The sequence below is a fragment of the Hoplias malabaricus genome, chromosome 1, assembly GCF_029633855.1.
Source record: "Hoplias malabaricus isolate fHopMal1 chromosome 1, fHopMal1.hap1, whole genome shotgun sequence".
NCBI classification, from domain to species: Eukaryota; Metazoa; Chordata; class Actinopteri; order Characiformes; family Erythrinidae; genus Hoplias; species Hoplias malabaricus.
Window position 1 is genome coordinate 51,360,889 of NC_089800.1, and position 26,780 is coordinate 51,387,668.

The following is a 26,780-nucleotide window of genomic DNA, read 5'->3' on the forward strand; positions in this document are numbered from 1 at the left end:
TCTGAACTCTCATTTGTATTTTATATGAAATGTTATTTTTATATATCAAATACCCCAATAATATTGAATTATATGTGTGTGTGTGTGTGTGTGTGTGTGTGTGTGTGTGTGTTTGTGTGTTTGTGTGTGTTGTAGCTGAGAGGAACGAGTGGGTGTCAGTGTTGCAGGACATGACGGGTCCAGCTCGGTTTAGTGTGAGCAGGGAGCTGACTCTTAACCCCTTGTTGACGACGGAGATGAAAGGTTACCTGGAGCTGAGGGGGCTTCGCTCCAAACTCTACACTGTGGTGTGTGGAGATAAAGTCTTCCTCTACAAGAACAGTGAGGTAAAGAGGCTGGTCTTATGCACTCACACAAACACAAACACACACACACACACACGTGTGTAAATAAATAGCAAGTACATGCTTCATAGAGTGGGTCCCCAAAGTGAGGGTAGCCATAATGTGGAATAGACATTTAACATCACTAGATAAGTACACTACACAAGTCTCTCTCTCTCTCTCTCTCTCTCTCTCTCTCTCAGGACTATAAGCTGGGTATTGGGATCACCTATATAGACATGAATGTGGGGAACGTGAAGGACATGGACAGAAGAGCCTTTGATCTGACCACTCCTTATCGCATATTCAGGTCTGTCCCCCATCCATTCACTCATTCATCCAGCCCTCCTTCCATCAAATTGTCTGTTTATCCATCCACCCATTTACTCAATCGTCCATTCATGAAACCACATAGCCACAATCCAGCAGTGCCTCAGGTTCACTTATTCATCTGCATACTCATTCATCTATTCATCCACCATTTTATGCAAAGATATTCTTTCAACCATCCATTCACCAGTCTGTCCATCCAGCAGTATGTCTGATCTCCCTTTAATTCATCTGCTTAGTCATCCATCCATTAGTTCTTCTTTCCATTGATCCACCCAAATATGTCCCACTCATCATTCATTCATCAGTGCACACACCCACAAAACCATCCATCCATCTATCCTGTCATCCATCCAGCAATGCATCTGATCCACCTTTCATTTGTCAGCTTACCCTTTCCTCCATTCACCCATTCATCAATTGTCCATCCAGCCTCCCCCTCATCCATATGTTTACACATTCATCCATCCATTTACGCACTACATTTTTCCATCAAAGTTTTTATCTGTCTGGTTGCCTGTGTGTGTGTGGCTCCTGTTCAGATTAGCATTAGCACATGAAGGCCTCAGTGTCTTAAAGCATGGAGATGAGACTCTGATGGTGTCCTTCTGTCCTCAGTTTTGTGGCGGAGACGGACCAGCTGAAGGAGCAGTGGGTGGAGTCCATGCGGAACTCCATCGCAGAAGCACTGTCCAATTACGAAGTGGCTGAGAAGATATGGGCGGAGCCTGCCAACCAGAAATGTGCTGATTGCAGCGCTCCCAATCCAGAGTGGGCGGCCATCAATCTGTGTGTGGTCTTCTGCAAACGTTGCGCAGGTGAGTTTCTTCAGCTCAACTACAACACCGGCAAACAAACCATATCCATCAACTTTTCTAAATCACTTTAAACTCCAAACTACACCCAGTATAAACAACCAGTGTGTACACACATCCAGCCATGTACAAACTAATATCAGCTAAGAAACTACAGCAACACCATTACTAACCAGCTCAAACTGTAGTGAAACCGACAAGGCCCCACAAGCTACAACTACAGCAAACCTGGACTAAATACAACCTTATTACAGAACTCAGTAAACTACAGCTGCAGCAAAAGTTCTCACTACAACTGCTTTTAACTGAGTATATCAGCCAATAGACTTCAGCTTCAACAAACTCAAACAAACTATAATCTCATTACAAATCTCATCAAACTACAAGTGCTTCAAAACTGAACTTGCTACAGTCTTGACAGAACAACATTGATCAAACTACAGACATAAAGAGACTGGTATCTTCAGTCTTACCCATGAAAAACACCCAAAAAAACTACACCTGCAGCAGACCAGAGCTTCAACCTCATTATAAAACTCAACAGATTACAGCCGGAGAAAAATCAGCAGCCTATTTACCTTCAACTCCCATCAAACTACAACTGCAGCAGACCTGAAATAGCTTCAACCTGGCACAAACATTATAAAACTAAAGGTATATTCAAATAACAACTACCTCCATTCTAAGCACCCAACAACCTACAGCTCTGGAAAAAACTGAAAAAAAAAGACATCAAATAAACTACAACTATAGCAAAACTGAGTTAGCCACAGCCTAACTACAAGATCTGGCTACAGATATGTCACAAACAGATAGACATCAGCAGTCCAACTACAACACCAAATAAGCTACAACACAACAAACTACAGCTCTACCAAAAACAGGACTATATCTAACAAACTACGGCTATAACAAAACAGAATGAGCCACAACATAACAACATCGTAGAAAGTGTCGCTACAGCAAAACTACAACCTAACTACATCTCATAAACTACAGCTAAAGTAGCTGTAACTGTCGCTAAAATAGTGATCTAACTACAACATAAATACAGTAAACTAAACAAACTACAGCTATGACAAAACTGACTACGGCTATTGCAAACCTGAAGTAGCTATGTTATAACTACATCTAGCAAACTACAACAACAGCAATGCTTATGTAATTACAGCCAAACTACGGCTATTGGAACCTATAGGAAGTGCATTATATGGACAAAAGGCCTACAAGATTTTTTAGGAAAGCCCATTCTAAATCCAAACTACAGCCGATTAATCTTCCTGCAACGGTTTGTTATTTTAGGAGAGCACCGCGGTCTTGGGCCTAGCATTTCGAAAGTACGGAGTCTCAAAATGGACAAGAAAGTGTGGACGGACGGTTTAATCCAGGTAAGGATCCAGGTCTGTTTTCTACCATTCCCCCGTCTGTTCTTCCTCTGCGTCCACTTCCCTCTATCCCTCTCTCTTTCTCTGCAGTTGTTCCAGGTGCTGGGGAACGAGCGAGCCAATCAGTTCTGGGCGGCCAACGTCCCGCCGAGCGAAGCCCTGAATGTGGTCAGCAGCAGTGAGGAGAGGCGGCGCTTCATCGCGGCCAAATACCGCGAGGGCAAATACCGCTGCTACCACCCCCTCTTTGGGAACCAGAGAGAACTGGACAACGTGAGTGTACTTCTTTTTTACAGTGGAGGGGAAAGGGGGCGTGGTTTCCTACCCTCCTCCAAAAGTTACACCGGCTGCATTCGCACTACAAACCTCATTCATCAATTCAGATACGTTTCTCAGATGGGATTTGGTGTATTTTGTTGGTTCAAATTCATTAATGTAAGGCTACGTTCACACAGCTGGTAAAAGTGGCCTAAATCCGATCTGTTTCTTCATCATGGGGCATGTGTCATTCATTCATTCATCTGTAACACTTATCCAGTTCAGGGCGGCGGTGGGTCCGGAGCCTACCTGGAATCACTGGGTGCAAGGCAGGAACACACACCCTGGAGGGGGCGCCAGTCCTTCACAGGGCGACACACACTCACACCTACGGACACTTTTGAGTCTCCAATCCACCTACCAACGTGTGTTTTTGGACTGTGGGAGAAATCAAGTTGAATCTGACTTTTTAAAATCAGATTTGGGTCACTTTCTCATGTGGTTTTGAAATCCGATCCATATTCGATCTGTAACGGCCAGATTGGAATTCCTGTGACACTTGCAGACTACGCTCCAAACTTTTATTTATTTTTATTTCTGGAGTGTAGGACATGGAAACAGCTTGGTCAAAGCATTTCTGTTTTTGTAAAAAAATGTTGAGAAACAAAGAACTTGTGAAACTTCTTCGTCCAGGTCCCTGTCTCGAGGAAAATGAACCTCATGAACATTTGTATTAAGTGATTTTATAAAACAAACACGGGAAAAGATTCTTTCTAAATAGTTCTATATCAGTTTAATATCGAATTATAAAACTCTAACCCTAGCTTCACGTTCTCCAGACGAACTAGTGCCCTGTCTGTATGTATTATGTTTAGATTTACAATCTGTGAAGTGCACTATGTAGGGAGTATGGTGCAGTTTGGGACGCAGCTCCAGCCTCTCCTCTGTAGTAGCTTTGTTGCACTGCTGCTGTTGGCTGAGGTGAAAATATCACATTTGAGTCACTTCACCCTGGTCATGTGAACGTATCCATAGTGCGGTTTCTGCAGTCCAGAGTAGCAGTGACATCACAATGATTTTGAAACTGTAATTACATTAAAATTCGATGTATTGTTGCTTTAATAATAATAGTAGTCATAGAATTTGAGTCGAAGACAGCGTACAGTACCCAGACCTCGCTCACTTCTGGGTGTAAAATACGACCCTCCCTCTCCCTCACGACTCAGCACAATCCGAGGACAACACAAGGATGTGAAAGCCATAACAGTAATGGGCTGCTAGGGTTCTCCTCCAAGCGTGTTTAGCTCCACTGATGTTGAGTTAGTAACGGCTTGATTAGAAGCGTCCTGTGGATTCACACGTGTTCATCATCACAGCTTCAACATCACGTGTCTGTGGGGGAATAACTAGGGGCCTGGAACTGGCAATTAGATGGGGGATAGTGACCTGTGTGTGTGTGTGCGCAGTGGTGATGTTTTAGCTGCATTTCACACCCGAAGGCAAATTGTACACATTTTTCTTGTCTTGCAGCATTTTACACTCCAGGGGTCCTCTCTTAAAGTGTGTGTGTGTGTGTGTGTGTGTGTGTGTGCGTGCGCGCGCGTGTTTATTGGTGCTGCTTTTAACCCCTTAAGTACACTCTTTGACCCAGTCCTTTCATCTTAAAAAAGCCTCCAAATCTCAAGGCCTGTGAAATATCTGTAAAAACAAAGCTCTCTCTTTCTGTGTGTGTGTTTTCTTGTGCATTTCTGTTCTTGTATTGCTACTCTTATGAAGCCCTTTGATAGGAAAGAACTCTTGCATGAAACCCAAATGTCCTCACAATGTTATTCATTGTGAAATTGATATTTTTGTATGTATTTTTACCTCTGATCTTTTTTTTTTATTTTTTTTTTTGCTCCCAGAGCAGGACCTGGGTTCGAGTTCAAGGTTAGGTTTAGATTTAGGTTTAAGTGTAGCAGGACTTGGCTACACTAAAGTGTATGGATGTCCCCACAAGTATAGAAAAACAAACATGATTGTGTGTGGGCAGCGGGATTGGACGTTTTCTGCCCGAATCTGGAGTGAAACTGACCAGAGCAGCCCCTGTGGCCGTTGACCTTCGTTGGAGTAAGTCTTTGTGGACGTTTATGTGGGGTCAGGGCTCCCTCACCTCACCGACTTCTAAAGCAGGCGACGGTCGGGGATTACGTCCACTTTTCCAAGTGTCAGCCAGAATGTAGCAGAGAAGGAGTTGAAGGTCAGTGTGTAAATGATCAGCGGAATCCGACTGACCCTGAAACGAAGACCGTGGTCTCTCTGTAGCTCAGAAACCTGGGGGCAGAGCATCTGCAGTGGATGTCTATATCCTGAAAGCCCTCTAAACACAGGCTGGGAGTTAAAGTAGAGGCCAGATCCGCTGCAGGTGGTCAGGGTCAGCAGGTCCCGAGGGTCTCAGCCTTCTCTGGGTCCCTGACCCTTCTCAGCGTTGTTAAGGCATCGTATATTAAGTGCATCTGCTTCACATGGCTTGAAGCAACAGGCTTCCACTGTGCAGTTGGCCACAGCACGCAGCCCTGCAGCTGACTGTTCTCTCTCGGTCAGTTGCACACCATGTAAACTACACTCTGTTCCAGTTAGCACCCTACTCCCTACATAGTGCACTTCACAGATTGTAAAACTAATACTGAACCACACAACAACATTGTGCACGACATAGTGTAGAAGGAGATATTTGAGATTCAGCCCTAGTGGACTAGTGGAGTGGTTGTGTAACTACAGAGTGACGCAGACAACAACACACAAGCAGAAACACTCGCAACTAACGCTCAGGACACAGTTCTCATTGACTCCCAAAGAATGACAGAGCCAGCCATGTCCCAGCATGCTGTGGTACATTAAACACACACACACACTGGCTGACCACGTCATGCTTTTGTTGGTGTTTGTTTGTGGGCTTTGTTTCCTCTAAATGACTCCACCTCCCTGCTGGCATCCCACTTTTCCCAGAAACTAACTCTCTCCGTCTCTCTCTCTCTCTCTCTCTCTCTCTCTCTGACTACTCCACTGACTCTGTCTATCTCCCAGAGGGGACTTACCCTTTTCACTATCTAAGTGAATCTGTTCTCTGGACTTTGAGGAGAGAGAGAGTGAGAGAGAGAGGAAAATTTCTCCCTCCACGCTGTTTTGTTGATCCTACTCTATAGAAGCCCCTCCCCTTCTTACATAGTGGGTGGAGCTTGGCTTCTAATTCATCCCAGTTCAGCATGGGCCTCCTCCACACCCACATAGTGTGACTCTTTCTCTCTCTCTCTGCCTTGAAAGTGGCTTGAATGTGACTTTTACAAACTCAGAACACACCCGGGACACGCTCATGGATGTGGAGGAATCACTGTGGGACACCTCAGGTATGCAGCCACTGTACTGTGCTTGGGCTTTTGTTTGGGAACTGTGTGTGACTGAGTGACTGAGTGAGTGACTGACTGAGGTCTACTGCCTGACTTTGAAGTCCAGTTTTTAAGTCTTGTCTGAGCTAGTGCTTTTGGAGTGTGTGTATGTGCGTGTGCTCACTAAGTAATCATAGCTAATGATTGCCCAGTTAAACTCATCTAGTTCAGTGCACAATATACACATGTATGAGAGAGAGAGAGAGAGAGAGAGAGAGCGGGGGAGGGATGATGAAATAAACTAGTGTCTCTCATTCTTTGTTGCGAGGCACAGTCTTACCTTTTTGAATGGACAGCTTTGTCTTTCTCTCCCTGTCTCTATCTGTGTGTGTGTGTGTTAGAGAGAAATGGGGGGGGGGGTTTAATGTTTACTGTGATCGAGTTCACACAAACGACACTTTGTTTTCATTTCTTTACTGCACACACACACACACACACACAAACGTACGCCACATTACTCCATGTAGAAGTCTCATTCCATAGAAAACGTATGGTTAAAAAGAAATTACGATATGACACAGTGGTTAAACATGTTATTTACTGTTTTCATATTTTAATTTGCGAAAGAATTGGAGCACATCATTGGTCAAAAATTGTGAAGACAGCAGAGTATCCTGTTATTTATGTTCACTCTCACTTTTCATAAAAGAAAACAACGTTTTCATAAAAATCAGCAAAGCTCCTTCATTGCGCTCAGGACAAGAGCGTCTGAGAAAGGACACACACACACACACACACACACACACACACATCTGTATCTGGTATAAAAGGATAAGACACAGCACACACACTCTCCCCAGATTCCTTCAGAGTGTATTTGGCTTGGCCTCTCTCTGAATGATGGCGGGTGTGTCCCCAGAAACAAGCCCCTCATCATCACACACTCCTTGGTTTTGTCCCTTCTTCGCAGAGAGGAAAGAGAGAGGGGAAGATGAAAGAGAAAAGCTCAGCCACAGTGATTAGGATGAGGTTTAAACAGGACACACGTCTGAAAACACACACACAGACCCAGCCATAGAAAAAGGAAGAAAGAAAAACAGAGAGAGAGAGATTCCATATGGTGGAGAATGAGCTCATGCTCTGGAGGAGGCGTTAAACACACAACCACACTACACACACACAATTACTTTCTCACTCTCTCTCAGTCTTTTTTTCTTTCTGTCTCTCTCTTCCACTTTTTCCCTCTCCATTGTCATCTCTCTCTCTCTCTCTCTCTCTCTCTCTCTTTCTCTCTCTCCTCTCCAGCTCCATGTCCTTTCAGACCCACAGTGGAGGCCTAGATCTCTAATATTTACAGAGCACTGTACACTACAGTACACACGCGCACACACACGCGCACACACACACACACACACACACACACACACACACAAACATACAACAGAATACAAACAGAGTTAGGAAAGTTAGGTCGGGTTCCAATAACTTCACACTGCTTGCCATTTATCTATAAACACACTTTTACACACTAGATGTGTGTGTGTGTGTGTGTGTGTGTTTGTCTGCTGTAATGCCTGCCTGCACTTGTTTGCATATTCCGTGGCATGTTCACTGTCATAACACGATACTGGGCACGAGAAAGAGAGAGAGTAGGGGGACAGAGAGAGGGAGAGAGTAGAGACAGAGAAGGAGAAGCAGCAGAGAAAGAGAGAGACACGAGGAAGAGAGAGAGTAGAGGGATAGAGAGAGGGAGAGAGCAGAGACAGAGAAGGAGAAGCAGCAGAGAAAGAGAGAGACACGAGGAAGAGAGAGAGTAGAGGGATAGAGAGAGGGAGAGAGCAGAGACAGAGAAGGAGAAGCAGCAGAGAGAGAGAGACACTAGAGGAAGAGAGAGAGTAGAGGGATAGAGAGAGGGAGAGAGTAGAGACAGAGAAGGAGAAGCAGCAGAGAAAGAGAGAGACACTAGAGGAAGAGAGAGAGTAGAGGGATAGAGAGAGGGAGAGAGCAGAGACAGAGAAGGAGAAGCAGCAGAGAGAGAGAGAGACACTAGAGGAAGAGAGAGAGTAGGGGGATAGAGAGAGGGAGAGAGTAGAGACAGAGAAGGAGAAGCAGCAGAGAAAGAGAGAGACACTAGAGGAAGAGAGAGAGTAGAGGGATAGAGAGAGGGAGAGAGTAGAGACAGAGAAGGAGAAGCAGCAGAGAGAGAGAGACACTAGAGGAAGAGAGAGAGTAGAGGGATAGAGAGAGGGAGAGAGCAGAGACAGAGAAGGAGAAGCAGCAGAGAGAGAGAGACACTAGAGGAAGAGAGAGAGTAGAGGGATAAAGAGAGGGAGAGAGCAGAGACAGAGAAGGAGAAGCAGCAGAGAGAGAGAGACACTAGAGGAAGAGAGAGAGTAGAGGGATAGAGAGAGGGAGAGAGTAGAGACAGAGAAGGAGAAGCAGCAGAGAAAGAGAGAGACACTAGAGGAAGAGAGAGAGTAGAGGGATAGAGAGAGGGAGAGAGTAGAGACAGAGAAGGAGAAGCAGCAGAGAGAGAGAGACACTAGAGGAAGAGAGAGAGTAGAGGGATAGAGAGAGGGAGAGAGCAGAGACAGAGAAGGAGAAGCAGCAGAGAGAGAGAGACACTAGAGGAAGAGAGAGAGTAGAGGGATAGAGAGAGGGAGAGAGTAGAGACAGAGAAGGAGAAGCAGCAGAGAAAGAGAGAGACACTAGAGGAAGAGAGAGAGTAGAGGGATAGAGAGAGGGAGAGGGCAGAGACAGAGAAGGAGAAGCAGCAGAGAGAGAGAGACACTAGAGGAAGAGAGAGAGTAGAGGGATAGAGAGAGGGAGAGAGCAGAGACAGAGAAGGAGAAGCAGCAGAGAAATAGGGAGATTAGAGGAAGAGAGAGAGTAGGGGATAGAGAGAGGGAGAGAGTAGAGACAGAAGGAGAAGCAGCGGAGAAAGAGAGACACTAGAGGCAGAGAGAGAGAGTAGAGGGATAGAGAGAGTGAGAGAGTAGAGAAAGAGAAGGAGAAGCAGCAGAGAAAGAGAGACACTAGAGGAAGAGAGAGTAGGGGGAGAGAGTAGAGACAAAGAAGGAGAAGCAGCAGAGAAATAGGGAGATTAGAGGAAGAGAGAGAGTAGGGGGATAGAGAGAGGGAGAGAGTAGAGACAGAGAAGGAGAAGCAGCAGAGAAAGAGAGACACTAGAGGCAGAGAGAGAATAGAGGAAGAGAGAGAGGGAGAGAGTAGAGACAGAAGGAGAAGCAGCAGAGAAAGAGAGAGACACTAGAGGGGGAGAGAGTAGAGACAAAGAAGGAGAAGCAGCAGAGAAATAGGGAGATTAGAGGAAGAGAGAGAGTAGGGGGATAGAGAGAGGGAGAGATTAGAGACAGAGGAGGAGAAGCAGCAGAGAAAGAGAGAGACACTAGAGGAAGAGAGGGAGTGATAGAGTATAGAGAAGGAGAAGCAGTAGATAGTAGTTTATAGAGAGAGATTGGGAAAATGAGAAAAGATGAATGAAGAGAGAGAGAGAGGGGGGGGTGGTAAGGATTGTCAGGTTTGGATTTGAAAGTGGTGCCATGTGGTCGAGCTCTGTCATACTTTTCATGAAAACATATGTTCTGTATGTCTTTCTCTCTCTCTCCCTCTCTGTGTGTGTGTGTGTGTGTGTTGTGGTGTATAGTCTGTAGCTTATATCTTTGTGTTTGTGTTTAAATCACTGTGTTGCTGATTTAATTCTCCCTGCGCTTGTATGGCTCATAATAGGAGATGTCTGGTTTCTGGAGGACCACACACACTCGTGCACACACACACACACACACAGAGCGAGAAAGTGTTTTTTCATCTTCTTTAGGAGTTAAGAGCGTGTTGAACTTAGATACTGGTGTCAAACACACACCAGTTGACTTCCAGCTGCTCTGATCACAGACGTGTGGTTCAATTGGGCCTCGTCACATTTTGAATAGGTGCCTCTAAGGCTGGACGATACGGCCAAAATTTATATCACGATATATTTCTAAATTCCAGTCGATACGATATTATTCTGATATCAATATAAACAACATAAAAGCCAGCGAAAAACAGCCCAGAACAAACCAGAAGCATGACCCCACAATCAAACATAAACCTCTTGGCTTGTCAATATCAATATTTTTAAACTACCTTGAAAATCGAGTGCTGAGCGCCCTGTAATGACCTTCCGTCAGTGACAGATGTTGTCAGTAATGTATATTAAAATGAATGTGATTAAAAATCATATCATAGTTATTGAAACATATTGTGTATATAAAAAGTAATTTTAAGGGATGTCTCCAAACTTTTGGAAGGGTACTTGCATCTGCCCTGAGGGGAGGGGGAGGGGAAGGGGGGGTAATGTGTCCGTCGCCTTAATTCTTGGACGCTCCCTGTCTGCGGTTCAAGAGCGAGGCCTGTGAGAAAACAAACAGCAGCCATCCATTTCACAATGATTAAGAACGTGTGTGTGAGAGAGGGAGGTGTGTGTGTGGGATAGAGGTAGAGCTGTGGATTTAGTGTGTTATTAGTGTAATAAAAGTCAGCAGTAATTTACTCTAACCTGGAGTATTAAATTTATATTGTCTCACAAATCTGAGAGAGAACTTGGACACACACTACACACAGGCTACACTCTCCTCGCTGTCGAAAGAAAAACATGTATCTCCTGAACAGTGACTTTACAGAAGAAGGGAACAAACCCCTCCTTAACTTTCAAAGTGGAGATATATTTAAGCTGATTTTTGAACTGGGAAAATTCTGAAATGATTCATTTGTTAAGTGCCTGTGTACATTAATCTGAATATATAGAGTTTACCAACACTCACACTGTGAAACAGCACCACACAAACTATATATTGTGGGCTGCAAAGACTGAGAAAAACATTCTCAGGGACCAAACAGTGAGTAGATTCCAGTAGAGTGGAGTAGAGTAGGTGCCACTGAGTGGAAAAGAACCCTAGGTCACCTGTAAGGCAGGGGCTGTCACTCGGTTTCTCAGATGGAGGCAAAAATTACAGTTCAGTTGTGTTTTTTTTTTTTTTTTTTTAACAACAAACACAATAAAATTAGGGAAGCACCGATCTGATGTTAGGATCAGATATCGGTCCCAATATTAACAAAATTAGCTTGATCGGGTATCGATAAATAGGCCGATCCATTGGACCGTTCCATTCACTTGTAATTCAGGTTGTTTAAGCTACTAATTTTTTCTCTTTCAGCTGTTGCACTAAATGTTTGCATGTTTGCAATGTCTTGTATTTCACCAAGTTATTTGTTTATTCTCAGGTTCAGCTGCTAGATTGTTTTTGGGGATTACTGTTTACATTAAATATTAAAGAATAAGATTGATTTCTGTTTGTGTGTTTGACAAAGTGAAGCTACTTATTTTCATTTTTTCTGATACATTTTATTTATTTTAATATATTTTAAGTACGTTGACTCACAAATAAATAGCATTACAATACATTTATATCTCTGTGATAATTTATTTTTATTTTGTCAATCCTTATGCCTTAAGTCTCTCCCAAAATGTGAGGAATAGGGTTTACTTATTCAACAATGCTATCGGATCGGTATGGGGGTATCGACCGATACACAAAGTTAATGTATCTGTATCGGAACTGAAAAAGTCAGATCAGTGCATCCCTAAAGTTTGGTGAAAAACAATAGCTAATGCAGCCTGTGAAACCATGACTAGCGGTTGCTAACCTACTGAAGCTATCCATACTGAAGTGCATGTGTTTCGTGCTTGGCAATATCTATTTTTATTTTTTTATGTTCACTAATAAGCTAAACATGTAGAAGATTGATTTTCTGATCTTGGGGGGATTTTCTTGTGGACGTTTGGCTGAAGGGAGTGCGGGGATTTTCTGATTAATCTGGTTGTAGTGTGTTGTAGTGTGTAATCCTTCATACTGCCCTCAGGTTCAAGCTGATGGTAGATAGTTGCTCCAGAGTTACAGCCAGATTTCGGAAGTCAGGTTTTGACTTTGTTTCTCAATGTTGGTTCAGTCCTAATCTTGTCTTAAAAAGGTTTATAAAAGTCGTGGTTGCTACGAGGCTAATATTGGAAGCTTATGTGAATAGCATTTAAAAAATGCTAAATGCTTAAATGCTAATTTCAATCATGTTACAGATGTAGGAGGGACTCTTATTGCTTGGTGTGCATACCCAGGTGGGGAATTGAATCCTGTGAAGCACAGTTTGCCTTTATGCAAACTGAAGGCCTACATTAGCACACGCTAACATTAAACCATACTGTGGTTAGCCTCAAAGCTGCAGTAGGTAAATAAAGAGGCTTGACTGATCGTGTGTGTGTGTGTGTGTGTGTACGTGTACGTGTGTGTTTAGATGTAGTTGTGTGTCTGTGACTGTGTGCTTGTGGGAAACAGAGAAAGGGTCGTCTGCTGTCCTGCTGTGGTCAAGGAGGAGGCGTTCAGCTGTAAAAACACTCTCACTCACTCACTCTCTCTCTCTCTCTCTCTCTCTCTCTCTCGTACACACACATGCACATGCACAAATGTTACCTGTCTCTTTCTTTTCTTTTATTCCCTATATTTATCCGCTCTTGCGATAACCACAACTCCCAACTTCTGTCCCTCACACATACCTTTGTCCCTCACACACGTTGTCCCTCACACAGTCACATTCCTTTCCAGTCTCTCAGATCTTTGAGTCACCCAGCCCTCTTAGCAATGCTCAGCACCCCTGAGCCTCGAAGCAATGCTAATCTACATGTGAGTAGATTCACAGGAATGAAAAGCACAAGCCGTTTTGAAGAGAAAGTGGGGGGTGTTTTTGTAGTAGTTTGTCCCTCCTTTAGCTGTAGTTTGGAATATCAGGTAAAACTTAGACGCAATCTCATTCCCTACATTTATTCCTATCCCTTGTTTTTGAGTGTCCTCTTGCCACTTGGAGCTGAGTTACTGGGCGTAGTGGTTAAAATCTTTGCTTAGGAAACAGGGCGACCATTCAAGATGTCATCAAAACACAGATAAAAGAGCAGCTGCCAGTCTGCAGTGAAATCAGAGGAGCTGCTGGAGCTGCTAATTAGATTTAGATTTAGGGCCTCATTTGCCTTCAGAAGTGTTACACAATCAGATATTACCCCCCTCTCCTCACTCCTCTGGGATCTGGAGCTGAAATCAGATTCTTATTCTGTAGATTTGTGTTTGAAACCTCCAGTTCCACCTTAAATGTTACAGTAAGATCAGGATAACTGCTTCACTCTTTAAGGTGGAACTGTAAATGAACCGCTAACTCCTGAGATATCAGCTGCTCTTCGTGCTGTTTTCTGCTTGTTCTGACGTAAAGGGCCATAATCCACTGAAACCACATTAAGCTCAGATAATAGACTGATGAACATTGAGTTTAAAGGAGAAAACACTGACATCTGTGGGTTTCTTTGGGCGGAGATTCACAAGACATCATAACCCTCCCTTTGGAGTGTGACTCCTAAAAATCTGTTTGAAGGGCTGTGTTGCCCTCACACCCCACCCCTCTGTCCCAACAAGAACTTAAACCCCCACCCCTAGGCAACACTACAGGGGGTAAGTGGTTGTAGCAAGGGAGGGACGTGGGATTGGGCGTTGGTTCTGGCATTCAGACTCTGTTCAGAATTTGGGATTGTACTTCTTTCCTTCATTACTCCACTGCTCAATGCTGGCTTGCCTTTATACCCTTCATGCCAACACTTGGCATTGAGCCTGGCGAGCTGTAGCTTCAACAAAGCATCCTACTCTACTGGTCAGTGATTGCAACTTGGAAATTCCCCAAGCCTTTTTTGTCCAGTGGGCAATGGGTGCACTTTAAAGGAACACTATGTAATATTTTACCTTAAAATTAGAGCTTCAAAATCATTGTGCTGTTCCATTGAGCTGTAATAGTGAGAATAGAGCTTCTATCATTGCTACCATTCATCAGTGGCCACTGGACACAACCCACTCTGACTCTCTCTCTCTCTCTCTAGGCGCTGTGTATTAACGTCCAGTCTAGCGATGTGTGTGAGACCCTGGCTCTGGTGTTCTGTGGTGCTGATGTAAATTGTGACACAGGGATTCCTGACCATTCCTCTCCCATTGCCCTGGCCATGCACTACGGCCAGAAGCTGCAGGTGGAGTTCCTCTCGCAGAACCGCAACACAGGTTAGTACAGCTTCACCACTAAAAAGCATTAACCCCACGTCTCGAAAACTGACCACACAATTGTCCACTTGTATATTTCTATGGTTTGTATTGGGGCAGAAGGCTGTTATGTGTGTCCAAAGTCCTTTATAAGCTTTTCTCTTTCACCCCGCAGAAATCCCGAGGTCAGAAAACAAGGTTTCCGTTTACACAGAGCACTACATGGCCCCGCCTTCCATCACACACAATGGCTTCCTCTTTAAGACCGCCTCCATGGCTCGGCCAATCACAGAGCGGAAGAGCAAAGAAGGTGAGCCAAACAAAGTCAGCCCCTTGCTGTTCTTTCTAAAATGGCCTCAGTGTATGTGTTTTTCTTAAACCCCAAACACTCCGTGAAACATGTCGTTAAAATATAGACCTTGTTTCGCTTTGAGTTTCAGTTCAAAACCCTTTTGTCATTTGCTGAACCCTTATTTACTTTCGAATCACATCTTGTTTTTGTTCTCATGTTATGAAGCAAATAGTATACTGACACCTACTAGCCTGGATATGTCAGAGACTGTGCACTGAATCTTAACCATGGCCATCCCCAGGTGGTGAACCCGCTCCGTGGAGCATGAACAGGTTAATCAGGGCCTACAGTGCAATTCGATTCTTCATCTGATTCATTTTTATAGGTGAAAAATTTCAAAATAATTATAAAAATCTCATAATTATACATTTTGTAACCTCTTTTTGATGGGAAAAAATAAATGTTCAGGCAGTTACAGTCAAATTAAGGTAAAAATATTTGAAAAAAACTCACACCTGATTGAAAAAAATAAACCTTTGAAATGGAAAGTTTTCAGTTTAATTATAAAATTCTGTTTAATTCTTGATATATTTTCAAATAAATGTTTATTTTTTGTCTTATTTTATTTCAGTTACAGATGTTATGCTTTTAGGTCCAGGTCAAAAACTGATACTGAGAAAACAAGGATCTGAAACTGAAAAAATGCTGCTTGTAAACTTCGTTAATATAAGATTTGAATCTGAGAAAATAAAATCTGCAGCTGAAAAATATAAAACATTAAGCATCAAAATATTTATAAAATTTATTGATGAAAATAAATGATTAAATGGAAAACAAATCAAGAATCGAATCAAAATTAAATTTAAACTAAAAATTTTTCAGTTGCAATTTATTGATTTATTTTATTAAATTAACAAATGTTGACCCTGATTTAGCGTCCTGATTACGGTACCCTATAAACTACAAAACACAGACTTTATACTGCATTTCATGTCTTCTTCATCACTTACACTTCACACACAGCTGGTGTGAGGAGCGCACTCACAAAGTGAAAGATTGTGGATAAGATCAATTCCAGACAAAACCAGCCGATAAACCAGCTCCTGATCCCTTCAACCTTCTCATCAAAAATGTCTCCTGCCTTCAGCTGACCTCTTCTTTCTCTCTTTTTCAGAGTTCAGCAGGCGCTGGTGTGTGCTGAACGATGGCCACTTCAGCTACTACGAGAGCGATAAGAACGCCACACCCAATGGCGGTCTGAAGATGCGAGAGATAGTCTGCTTGGCTGTCTGCCCCCCTGAGACACATGGGTAAATCCGCCTCAATGTCCAGACCTATGGTCTTCAACTTTCACTTTGATTACTACTGAAACTGACCTCTGCCGGACACAGCAGTAAAGTGGATAACTGTGGACAAAAACGAGGAGAGTGCTTATAGGTGGTCTCTGAACGTTCTTACTAGTGAACACCTGTAGTTTATTTATCTAACTCTGAGATTTCTGCTTGTGAGTCTTGATTTGTTGGATCAAGTCTGATGGAAGGTCAGTTCTGGTGGACTGGTGGATGGGCCTCATTCGCCTTCACGAGAGTTCCACAATCATAGATTATAACCCTCTCCTCATTCTTCTGTGATATGAAGCCGAATTCAGATTCTTATTCTGCGGATTTTTGTTTGTAGCTTAAATGTTACAGTAGCATCAGGCTCTAGAATGTAATTGCGTCACTCTTTAACCTACAGCTCGTGCTGTTTTCTGTTCGTTCTGAAGTAAAGGGCCATGTGACCAGTTGTGGATTTGGTCACGGTTACAAATGTGGTCAGTCGTGGTGAAGTAGGTCAGTTCTGATGGAGTACTATGTATTCATTGTTGCATTAGCTCTGCTTCCTTGGTTTTGGTCAGTTGTGCTGGTCACTTTTTTGATCAGTTGCAGTGGATGAGTTGTAGTCAGATGAAGTCAGTCGTGCTGGAATAGCTCAGTTGTGTTGGATCTGATCTAGGTTGTTTTGAATTTGGCCAGCTGTAATGAATCTGTGCTTGGTCAATTGTGGTCAATCTTTGAGATGTAGATCAGGTCATTTTGTGGTGGATTGATTAGTCAATGGTTTGTCAATGGAGTTTATTTGTGGTGAATTTTGATGGAGTATGTCATCAGGCAGATTCGATTTTTCAAGTTGGATTGGGTCATTTATGATAGATTAGGACAATCTTGTGGGATTAGATCAATTGTATTTGATCCATGAGACGTAGGTTTGATCAGTTGTGATCGATGAGTCTGTTGTAGTAGATTACATCACAGATTCGGTCAGAGATGGTGGTTAGATGATGGAGGTTAGGACACTTGTCCAGGAGGAGGTCCTCTGTGGTGGATCAGGTCTGTTGTGGTGGATTAAGGTCAGTTATATTGTATAGAGTGAATTAGGTAGGTCAGTTATGGTGGACAAGGTCCACTGTGTTGGATTAGGCTGGAAGTGGTCAGATGAGGTTGATTATGGTGGGTAAGGTCAGGATTGGAGGTCAGTCCCTCATCTTTCTTTCTTGTCTAACTCTCATTGCTCTCGTCCTCTCAGGTACGACCATTCATTTGAGATCTACTCGGACGCAGAGCGCCTCTACCTTTTTGGCACGGACAATCCTGAAACCATGAGGGAGTGGGTCAAATCAATCGCCAAGGTAACCAGCAGGGGGCGCCGTGCCCATTTACAGTTTTCTCCACCCATTTTTAGGAGAGCAGGGTAATTATGGCACAGAAATAGTCCAATTTAGCCTTAAGAATGTAGTCAATGTTGTTTTTCAGCATTGTGTTGTAGCCGGAGCGGGGAATCGAACCCCAGTCTGCTGCACTGTATCAAGGCGACTTTTCTTATCTACTCCACTCCCTCTCTCTCTCTGTCTCTCCAGTCCTTTATCCCTGCTTGTGCGGAAGAACTGCTGCAGAGGGATTTCGAGAGGATTGGTCGACTGCGCTACAAGGACCCGCTGAACCTGGAGAACTCGAGGGTGGGCTGGTTCTGTCTGGTGGGTTCCACCCTGCATGTGTGTCTGGAGGATGGCCACGGACAGGAAACCATCCACCTGCAGAAACTCCTGGAGCTCTGTGAGTCCACCTTTCTGTGACTGCACTGATTTCATTTCCTCTCTGGATTCTCTCTCGAGTTTACCGCTTTTAGGGCATCAATAAGAATAGCAAACCTCTCCCTACGGTTTACTTCAGAGTTATACCCACAATATCTTGTTGAAATATGTGTTTCATATATGATTCAATATGTGCCAAAACATCCCAAAAATACAAGTATCAAACCAAGAAAGCACAAGAAAGCACAGACCAAGTCTAGCATGTGTTCTGACTGACTGACTCAATGACTCACTCACTTTCTGACTGAAGGACTCACTGTCTGATTCACTGTCTGGCTGTCTGACTCATGCACTGACTCAGTGACATATGCATTGACTGACTCACTCGCTCACTCACTGAACAATTGACTGTAAGACTGACTCACTGACCATCTGACTCATTGAATCACTGACTGACTATCTCACTGAGTTAGTAATGCAGTGACCAACTGTCTAATTAAATTACTGACTTACTCCTGGACTGACTGACTGGCTCAATGACTCACTCGCTATCTGACTGAAGGACTCACTGTCCAATTCACTGACTGACTCACTCTCTGATAAACCCACTCACTATTGGCTGTCTGACTCATTCCCTGACTTACTGACGTATGCATTGACTATGTCTCACTGATTCACTGACTCACTCACTAAATGATTGACTTGACCATCTGACACATTGAATCACTGACTGACTATCTCATGAGTCTGATTAAATTACTGACTCATTCTTTGACTGACTGACTCACTCATTGATTCACTGACTGACTGACATTCAGACTGCATTACTGACTCACTAACTCAGACAAGTCAGTCTCACTAAGTGACTGATTCACTCACTGAATCAAAACTGATTGACTCACTGTTACCATTTTTGTAAACACACACTTACTCTAAATTTAATGCTTTAACCTTATTCCCACAAAATGACCACTATTACATTGCCTTTCCCTTTCATTTGTCGCCTTCCACAATCTTAACAATATGATCTGTAAATATGGAAAATAATAACAGTAAATAAATTACATTGTCGTTAACTACACTTTTATTATACACCCTATAAAGTGTTAAACTCTCTGTTGACAGTGTTCCTCTGGACAGTGAGATCCTGAGTAGAAACCATGATGGATAGAGCAGAGGAAGGACAGAGAGGAGAGAAAAAGAGGGATAGAGGGAGAATGGGTGGAGGACAGGAAAGCGACCACCTCACCCACTAAACCAATAATCAGCAGTTAATTAGAAACAATAAATATGAGCTTGTTTTTCTGTCAGAGTCATGAACTTGCTGTTGAAATGCCAGCTCTTCCGACGGGAAAACAATGAGCCTAATTAAACAAAGCCTTTACCACAGTGTCATTACCGATAGAGGCTTGAAAATGGAATGAGGATCAGGAAAGAGAGACTAGACCGCTGTCCTAAAGTCAATACACCGTCACCTTCGTTCTTTCTTTTCATACATTAATTTGATTAAACACACTCTCTCTTTTCTTCTCTTCCAGCAAGGGATAATGAAGTCCTGGTGCTTGTGGAACGGGGCAGGTGAGTGTCAGAGTGCTTTTCTCTCTTTTAAAGGGTGGAAATGAGGTCTGTTTTTACATAAAAGGGAAAAAGTGGCTCTTGCCCAAGGCCTCTTAAAGTCACTGTCCACTTCCACTTGGTTTGAAGTATGTTGTAGTTTATGCTAGTCTTAAAGATATGTCACGTTGTGTTTCCCCATTTTTCAACATGTATTTATACACAGTAAATTCACCAGTGTTAAATCAACACTATTAGTGTTAACTTAACACTGAGAGTGTTAAATTATTACACTAACATTGTTAATTTAACACTAATAGTGTTGATTTAACACTGGTGAATTTACTGTGTACAGTAATTCAATTTAAAATCTACAAAAACACTATTGCTATCGGTAAAAATCTGCTTCCTGCTCAGATCTAGAAGGGTGTGTGAAATCACAGTGGTCTCACCATGGCAATGTAAACAGCATGGTGTCAGTTAGCAAGAATCTTCACAAAAAACATCTCTTAGGCTAGCACGGTTAGCCTGGGTTTGGACGCCCCTGCAGTGGACAAGAGCTGAGAGGTAGTGTCGTTGCTGTCTGAAAGAATGGCAGATAGAAAGCTCATGTGCTGACCAGTCAGAAAACATCCAGCATGTTCGTATTTCAACACAACTTTGGAGGTGCTGACCATCTCTTACCTTCAATGACGTGACCTTAAAGTGTTCACCCACAGCGTTTCTCAGAGGGTCAGCAAAAAGAAGGCCATAAACAATGGCTGCAGCAACCGGCTGCACTTTTAGCTAAAGCTAACAGTAAAAACGGTACATTTTGTGACTGTATGATTGTTTTTGACTGAGGTAAGAGTGGTGTAGTGCTAGCTTGGTTGCTAATATTTCTGGAGCTAGGCTAGGATTGGTTGGTTCCACAGGGAATCCCTGTAGTGTGTGGTTGATTGTGTTATCAATTTTTTCTTTCTTCTCTCTCTCTCTCTCTCTCTCTCTCTCTCTGTGGTTAGGACCCTGTATATCGAGGGGGAGAGAAAGCTGGATTTTTATGGCTGGGCGGCAGCAATAGAAAGGGCTGCTGGGAGCTCTGGAGACACGCTGAGTCAGCAGCAGCTCACCGAGGCTGATATCCCTGTCATAGTAGAGCGCTGCATTCACTACATCACACAATACGGTAACACACGGGGTCTGCTCTGTCCTCATTTCTTTCATTGCCTTTCCTTTCCCTCTTTTCTTTTCTTATTCCATTTCATATTGGTCCAGTTTTGTGTTTCTGCTTCCATTCTGTTTATTTGCTTTCGTTTCATTCTTTCTTTGTTTATTTAAACGTGACATATTATGCACCTTAATGTGGGAATCTGGCATCCACCAACAAACACACAGTATGATAAAAGACCACCCTCTTAGTTTTTGTGTGTTTACGTCAGAAACAGAAGTTACACAGAGCAGTTTCTGCAGTGCTACGTCTGGAGTAGCACTGGCAGAGGCTCTCTTCTCTCTTTTACAACTCAGTGGAGCATCAAAATGACTTTGGAGCTGTAATTTTAAGGTAAAAATAACACCTGACCTTACTCTAAACAAATAAATAATGTTGGGAAAACAAAAGGCATAAATCTCGCTACACTGCGTGATTAAATTAAGCTGGAAATTAAATGAACTGGGCTTTGAGAGGTTAATAAGAGTTCATAACTGTTTTGTAACTCCACTATATGGGGAAATCCAGAGATGGCTTTGTGTGCTGGGCCTCTGTAGCAGCAGGGAGCTCTTTTGCAAGAAAATACCACGAGCCAGATCCACAGAACCAAGCCAAAGACTTCAACAACAGCCTTGCAGAAGACAAAGAGCTTCGTGATTTAATTCCCAATGGCACAGACAAGTGGAAACTCCAGTGTGTGCTTTTGGATGCGGTGTGGACATTTGACAAAGGGAACTGGACCTGTACAGCGCAGAGGTGAAGTCAGATAAGGGCTGATATTGAGGGCTGGCATGGGGAAGTTGGAGCGTTGTGAAATGTTTCTTCTCTTGTGTGTTGCTGGATTTCCCCCACGCTGTCTCAGTGCAGGACACGGAACTGACTGTCCAGACCATGCAGACCCGTTTCCCAATTTGGATCATTCTCAGCGCTGCAGTGCCACTGACGTGGTGGTGGTGTGTTAGTGTGTGTTGTGCCTGTACAAGTGGATCAGACACACCAGTTCTGGACAATAGATATAGACAGTAGATACAAGGTACATGTTCCTAATCCAGTCATTGCTCAGTGCATAAACACATTAACAGTTTTGGACACTTGGGACAGAGGCATAAGCTCGGCCCTCAGACAGCACTGCAAGACACACTCCATGATCACAGGTGAAGAAACATATGGGACTTAAGCCACTGGTCCCTGTGGGAACTGTAGCCTTAGAGATCAGTTCAAATTGCCGTTTACAGAACGTTTGCACTAGGGCTGTGCCGCATCGCATCGGTCGCGATAATATGGCTCTAATCATGCGGCAATGCGTGATATGGGGTACGTTCATTACGTGAGTCATTTAGGTACAGTGAAGTACGATGGAAAGTCACTCTGTGGTGGAGGAACGTGCTCCAAAAAGAGAGTGACTTCAGTGGCGGTGGCGGGGTTACAAAATATCAGATGTACAGTAAACCACGGTAAAATGTAAGAAATGACAGAAACGTGTAACAACAAATCAATCAATCAATCAAATTTTATTTATAGCACTTTTCACAACAAAAAGTCGTCAAAACAGGAAACACAACTAATACTTTTAATCACCTTAGGTTTTAAGGCTGGACAAAAATTCAATATCAATATAAATCGCAATATTAAATGGTTCAGTAACAATGATATTAAATTTTATTAATGAATTTCAAACACATTTTTAAATATTTCAATATACATTATATACCGATGGTCATTACACGGCGCTGTCATCAGTTCATATAAAATCTAGTTAAAAAAAATATTTATATTTATAAAGCCAATGGTTTATATATATATATATATATATATATATATATATATATATAATTATATCGTATAGACCAAAATTAAGAAATATATCGTGATATATGTTTTGGCCATATCGTCCAGCCCTATACCACCACAAGCAGAAGCACCCAGCTGAGTATGAGGAAGGTCAAAATCACCATGAGGAGACTTCCGCAGCCAATCTGAGCTCTAACCCAGACAGACCACATTGACTGAGTATAGCAACTATTCTATATCTGTGAAACTTCAGGTTACTTTTTTATATAATTGTTTATGACTGGTATTTATATGCACAGTACGAATTGTGTGGTAGATTTATATGCTACATTAATTAATGCAGTGTCAGAGTCTTTTAAAGTTACTTTTGATTAAAAAATTTTGTTGTTTCTTCTGAATGTTTAAAAAATGTTACATTTGTACTAAAATATATATTTTAAGATGATTGATATATATCAAATTAAATATATTCATTCAGTTATTGTCTGTAACCGCTTATGCAGTTCAGGGTTACGTGGTGTCCGGAGCCTACCCGGAATCATTGGAGGAGGCGCCAGTCCTTCACAGGGCAACACACACACTGACACTTTTGAGCCGCCAATCCACCTACCAACATTTGTTTTTGGACTGTGGGAGGAAACCGGAGCACCCGAAGGAAACCCACGCAGACACAGGGAGAACACACCACACTCCTCAGACAGTCACCCGGAGGAAACCCACGCAGACACAGGGAGAACACACCACACTCCTCACAGACAGTCACCCAGAGGAAACCCACGCAGACACAGGGAGAACACACCACACTCCTCACAGACAGTCACCCGGAGGAAACCCACACAGACACAGGGAGAACACACTACACTCCTCACAGACAGTCACCCAGAGGAAACCCATGCAGACACAGAGAGAACACACCACACTCATCACAGACAGTCACCCGGATCGGGACTCGAACCCACAACCTCAAGGTCCCTGGAGCTGTGACAGAGACACTACCTGCTGCATCACCATGCCGCATTAAATATATTATTTATTTAATATATTTTATCTTAAAAACATTTATTTTGTTGCAATAGTGTGACCTTGAAATGAATAATACCACATTGTCAAAATACCCGGAATTATCGTGATATTATTTTAGCAACATATCGCCCACCCCTACTTCACACTCTCTCAGCCAATCACACGGCAGAGTCAGGACTCACAAAGGTGTAAAGCTGGAGTCTGGGAGGATGCAGACTGTAAATTCTTAGTCCAGCTGTGTGTGTGTGTGTGTGTGTGTGTATGCGTAGAAGAGGAGGGGTTTTCCAGTGTAATCTAAGTCAGATATGAAATGATGTTTGAGACACTCATACACACCATCTTTAACAAACACACACACACACACACACACAAATTCCCACTCTCACCCTCGCCATCTCATCATTCCTCAGCGTGATTCCTTAGTTGCTGATTGGATGGATGGTTTAATTTGAGTGAAAAAAGCAGGCAGTCATCCTTTTTTTCTCTGCAAGTCATTAGAGGCTAAAGACATTACTGTGTGTGTGGGGGGGAGGGAGAGAGAGAGGAGTCTATAACTGGGCTCATGTGAATGTTGTCACAGGCTAAGAATGAACACTTACAAATCTGCATGACTTCTGTCTGTCTTGTCTCTCTCTCTCTCTGTCTGTCTCTCTCTCTCTCTCTCTGTCTGTCTGTCTGTCTCTCTCTCTCTCTCTGTCTGTCTGTCTCTCTCTCTCTCTCTCTCTCACACACACACACACTCACACACACACACACACAAAACTAGAGGGCCAGCACAACAACAGGAAAGAGCATGCTACACTGTGAGAAAGAGAGAGAGTTTGAGTATATGCTGCTTTGTTGCAGACAGTGCTGATTATCCTGCTGCAAAATATGGATCCAAACTTTATACTGTAAATATTAACAATATTAATACTAATATTATTCATTATCAGACGTGGGAATCACTTCAGGCTCAGAATATGGCGTCACTGTACTCAAAGCCTGTTTGTAACGTGGGTGTGGTTCTGAGGGCTGTCTTGGTTCCTCTATGTGTCTGAAACGTCCTAAGTGCTGCCTACTAAGGCAGGAAGGGACCAAGCCGTATCTGAAGGGAGTGTTTGTGTGGAACGCTGCCTGCTTTACATCCCCATAATCTCCCGAGGTGTAATTATTCTGGCTACTGACCCTTAGCTTATCGGCATCTCAGCAACATTGTGAAGATGTCTGTTAAACCAGATTCAGTCACAGGGACCTTCATGTCTAAACACTACCTTCTAGCTCACGGATGTGGGCAGCATGGGCAAGGCGTTAAGGTGGCTACCTCCTGTTTTGGACACAGCCTGTGTAGCTGTAGAGTCTTGGTTTATCCTGATGATCTTTCCTCTTGGACTGAGGTAGTTTTACTTGCCACTATCATCTCAGTCACTCACTCGGGAGGAGGATCCAGAACTGTGCAAAGCTGCTTTGTGGTGATGTGTTTTGGAAAATGTCTGTAAAATGTCTGTAAAATCCAGTGTAACAGAATTAAATAAATGTGTTCTTTGCTCTTTGTACAGGGCTGACGTCTGAGGGTATTTACCGCAAGAGTGGTGTGAACAGTAAGATCGCCGCCTTGCTGGACGCCTTCAGACGAGACGCACGCTCGGTGTGGCTCAAAGAGGGAGAGCAACAGGTGGACGACGTCTCTAATGTCCTCAAGAGGTTCTTCAGGGACATTGAGGAGGGTCTCTTTGGCCAGCAGTCGCACAGTTGGCTCAGCACTACCGGTAAAACACACACACACACACACACACACACACACACACACACACACACACACACTCTCTCTCACACGTTTATAGGTCTGCATATATAAACACCACAGCATTGAGGTGTGTGTGTGTGTGTTTTTCAGCTGTTTCGGATGAAAGCAGGAAAATCTCTCAGTATCAGCTTTTCTTCAACAACATGCCTCGTGTCAACAAAGCCACACTACGCACCCTCGTCAATCACTTGTACTGGTAAATAACACACACACACACACACGGCAGTACATGCAGGAGGACAGTGTTATACAGTATGAAGATGCACTTCCTCATTTTTTATACGGGTCTATTGTGTTCCCAGGCTTTTCTGATAGGAGTTTCACCTCAATACATGTAACCTTTCGCTTACTGTGTGTGTGTGTGTGTGTGTGTGTGTGTGTGTGTGTGTGTGTGTGTGTAGTGTTCAGTGCTTCTCAGATCTGAATCAGATGAATCTGCACAACCTGGCGATAGTGTTTGGACCCACACTCTTTCAGACGGACGGTAAAGACTACAATGCTGGGAGGGTGGTGGAGGAACTCATTCAGCACTACATCACCATATTCAACGTGAGTTGGCATAGATACCCATTGTTTACCTAATAATTCCTTAGCAACCACCAGGAAATGCCCTAGCTACCATCTCAGACAATACCAACCACCTGGAATATCAATCTTAGTAACCACATGGAATACCTTGTTAGCTCCATGAAACACCACATCTGTTTGGGATTCTCAGGGAAATACCTTGAAAAAACTTAGCAGCACATATTTCCCAACTAACAACACTTTAGCTACCACCTGGGAAACCTTAGCTGTCACCTGAAATGCAACAAAGTTCCAAAGCATCCATATAAGATAGCGTAGACAAGATAGCGTAGACACCAGCTTAGCAACTGCCCTAGAAACCACCTCAAATACTATAGCAGGTTCCCTAGCAACCACATGTGACACCATCACAAACACCTACAGACACCTTAGTAACAACATGGTTCCCACTTTGCTAAACTTTAGCGTCTACCTGTAATATGATATCAGCCACATGGAGCACCTTAGCAACCACCTGAATTACCTTAGCAGCTGCCCCACCAAAAAACACTTCAGTAACTGCCATAGCAAAAACCTGGAATAACCTAGCAACCTCCAAAAACTCCTCATCAACACAACAGCACCCACTTAGCAGAGCCCTGGCATCCACCATAGCACCATCCTAGAACACCTTAGTAAACAGCTGAAATAACTTAGAGCTACCATAGCGACCACTTGGAACACCTAAACAAGCACTGGAAATACCAAAACATATACAATAGCGACTACCTGGGACACCTTACCAACCAGCTGAAATACAATAGCAACCACTATAGCATACCACTAGTGTACAAATTGGCTAGCTGTGGTTATTGGGTTCTTACTGGATGCACCTCTGGCCGTATTTAAGGGTGGTCTACCTTAAAAGACAGTGGCTTTGGCTCTTGATAACATGGAAACATGTGAAAGAAACTGTGG

At 43.2% G+C, this 26,780-nt stretch overlaps 1 protein-coding gene across 3 annotated transcripts in view; it reads left to right on the forward strand.

The window, feature by feature from the left end:
- The window catches only part of LOC136692794 (arf-GAP with Rho-GAP domain, ANK repeat and PH domain-containing protein 1), a 93,815-nt gene that overhangs the window by 47,594 nt on the left and 19,441 nt on the right, over positions 1-26,780 (forward strand). For all 3 annotated transcript variants that reach the window (XM_066666474.1, XM_066666491.1, XM_066666482.1), the window contains exons 9-23: positions 136-326; positions 527-633; positions 1,272-1,471; positions 2,771-2,856; positions 2,944-3,126; positions 14,440-14,614; positions 14,769-14,903; positions 16,060-16,195; positions 17,451-17,553; positions 17,782-17,977; positions 19,494-19,533; positions 20,511-20,674; positions 25,048-25,257; positions 25,386-25,491; positions 25,697-25,844. In XM_066666474.1, the coding sequence (XP_066522571.1) occupies positions 136-326; positions 527-633; positions 1,272-1,471; positions 2,771-2,856; positions 2,944-3,126; positions 14,440-14,614; positions 14,769-14,903; positions 16,060-16,195; positions 17,451-17,553; positions 17,782-17,977; positions 19,494-19,533; positions 20,511-20,674; positions 25,048-25,257; positions 25,386-25,491; positions 25,697-25,844 (2,180 nt within the window). The remainder of the gene's footprint in view (positions 1-135; positions 327-526; positions 634-1,271; positions 1,472-2,770; positions 2,857-2,943; positions 3,127-14,439; positions 14,615-14,768; positions 14,904-16,059; positions 16,196-17,450; positions 17,554-17,781; positions 17,978-19,493; positions 19,534-20,510; positions 20,675-25,047; positions 25,258-25,385; positions 25,492-25,696; positions 25,845-26,780) is intronic.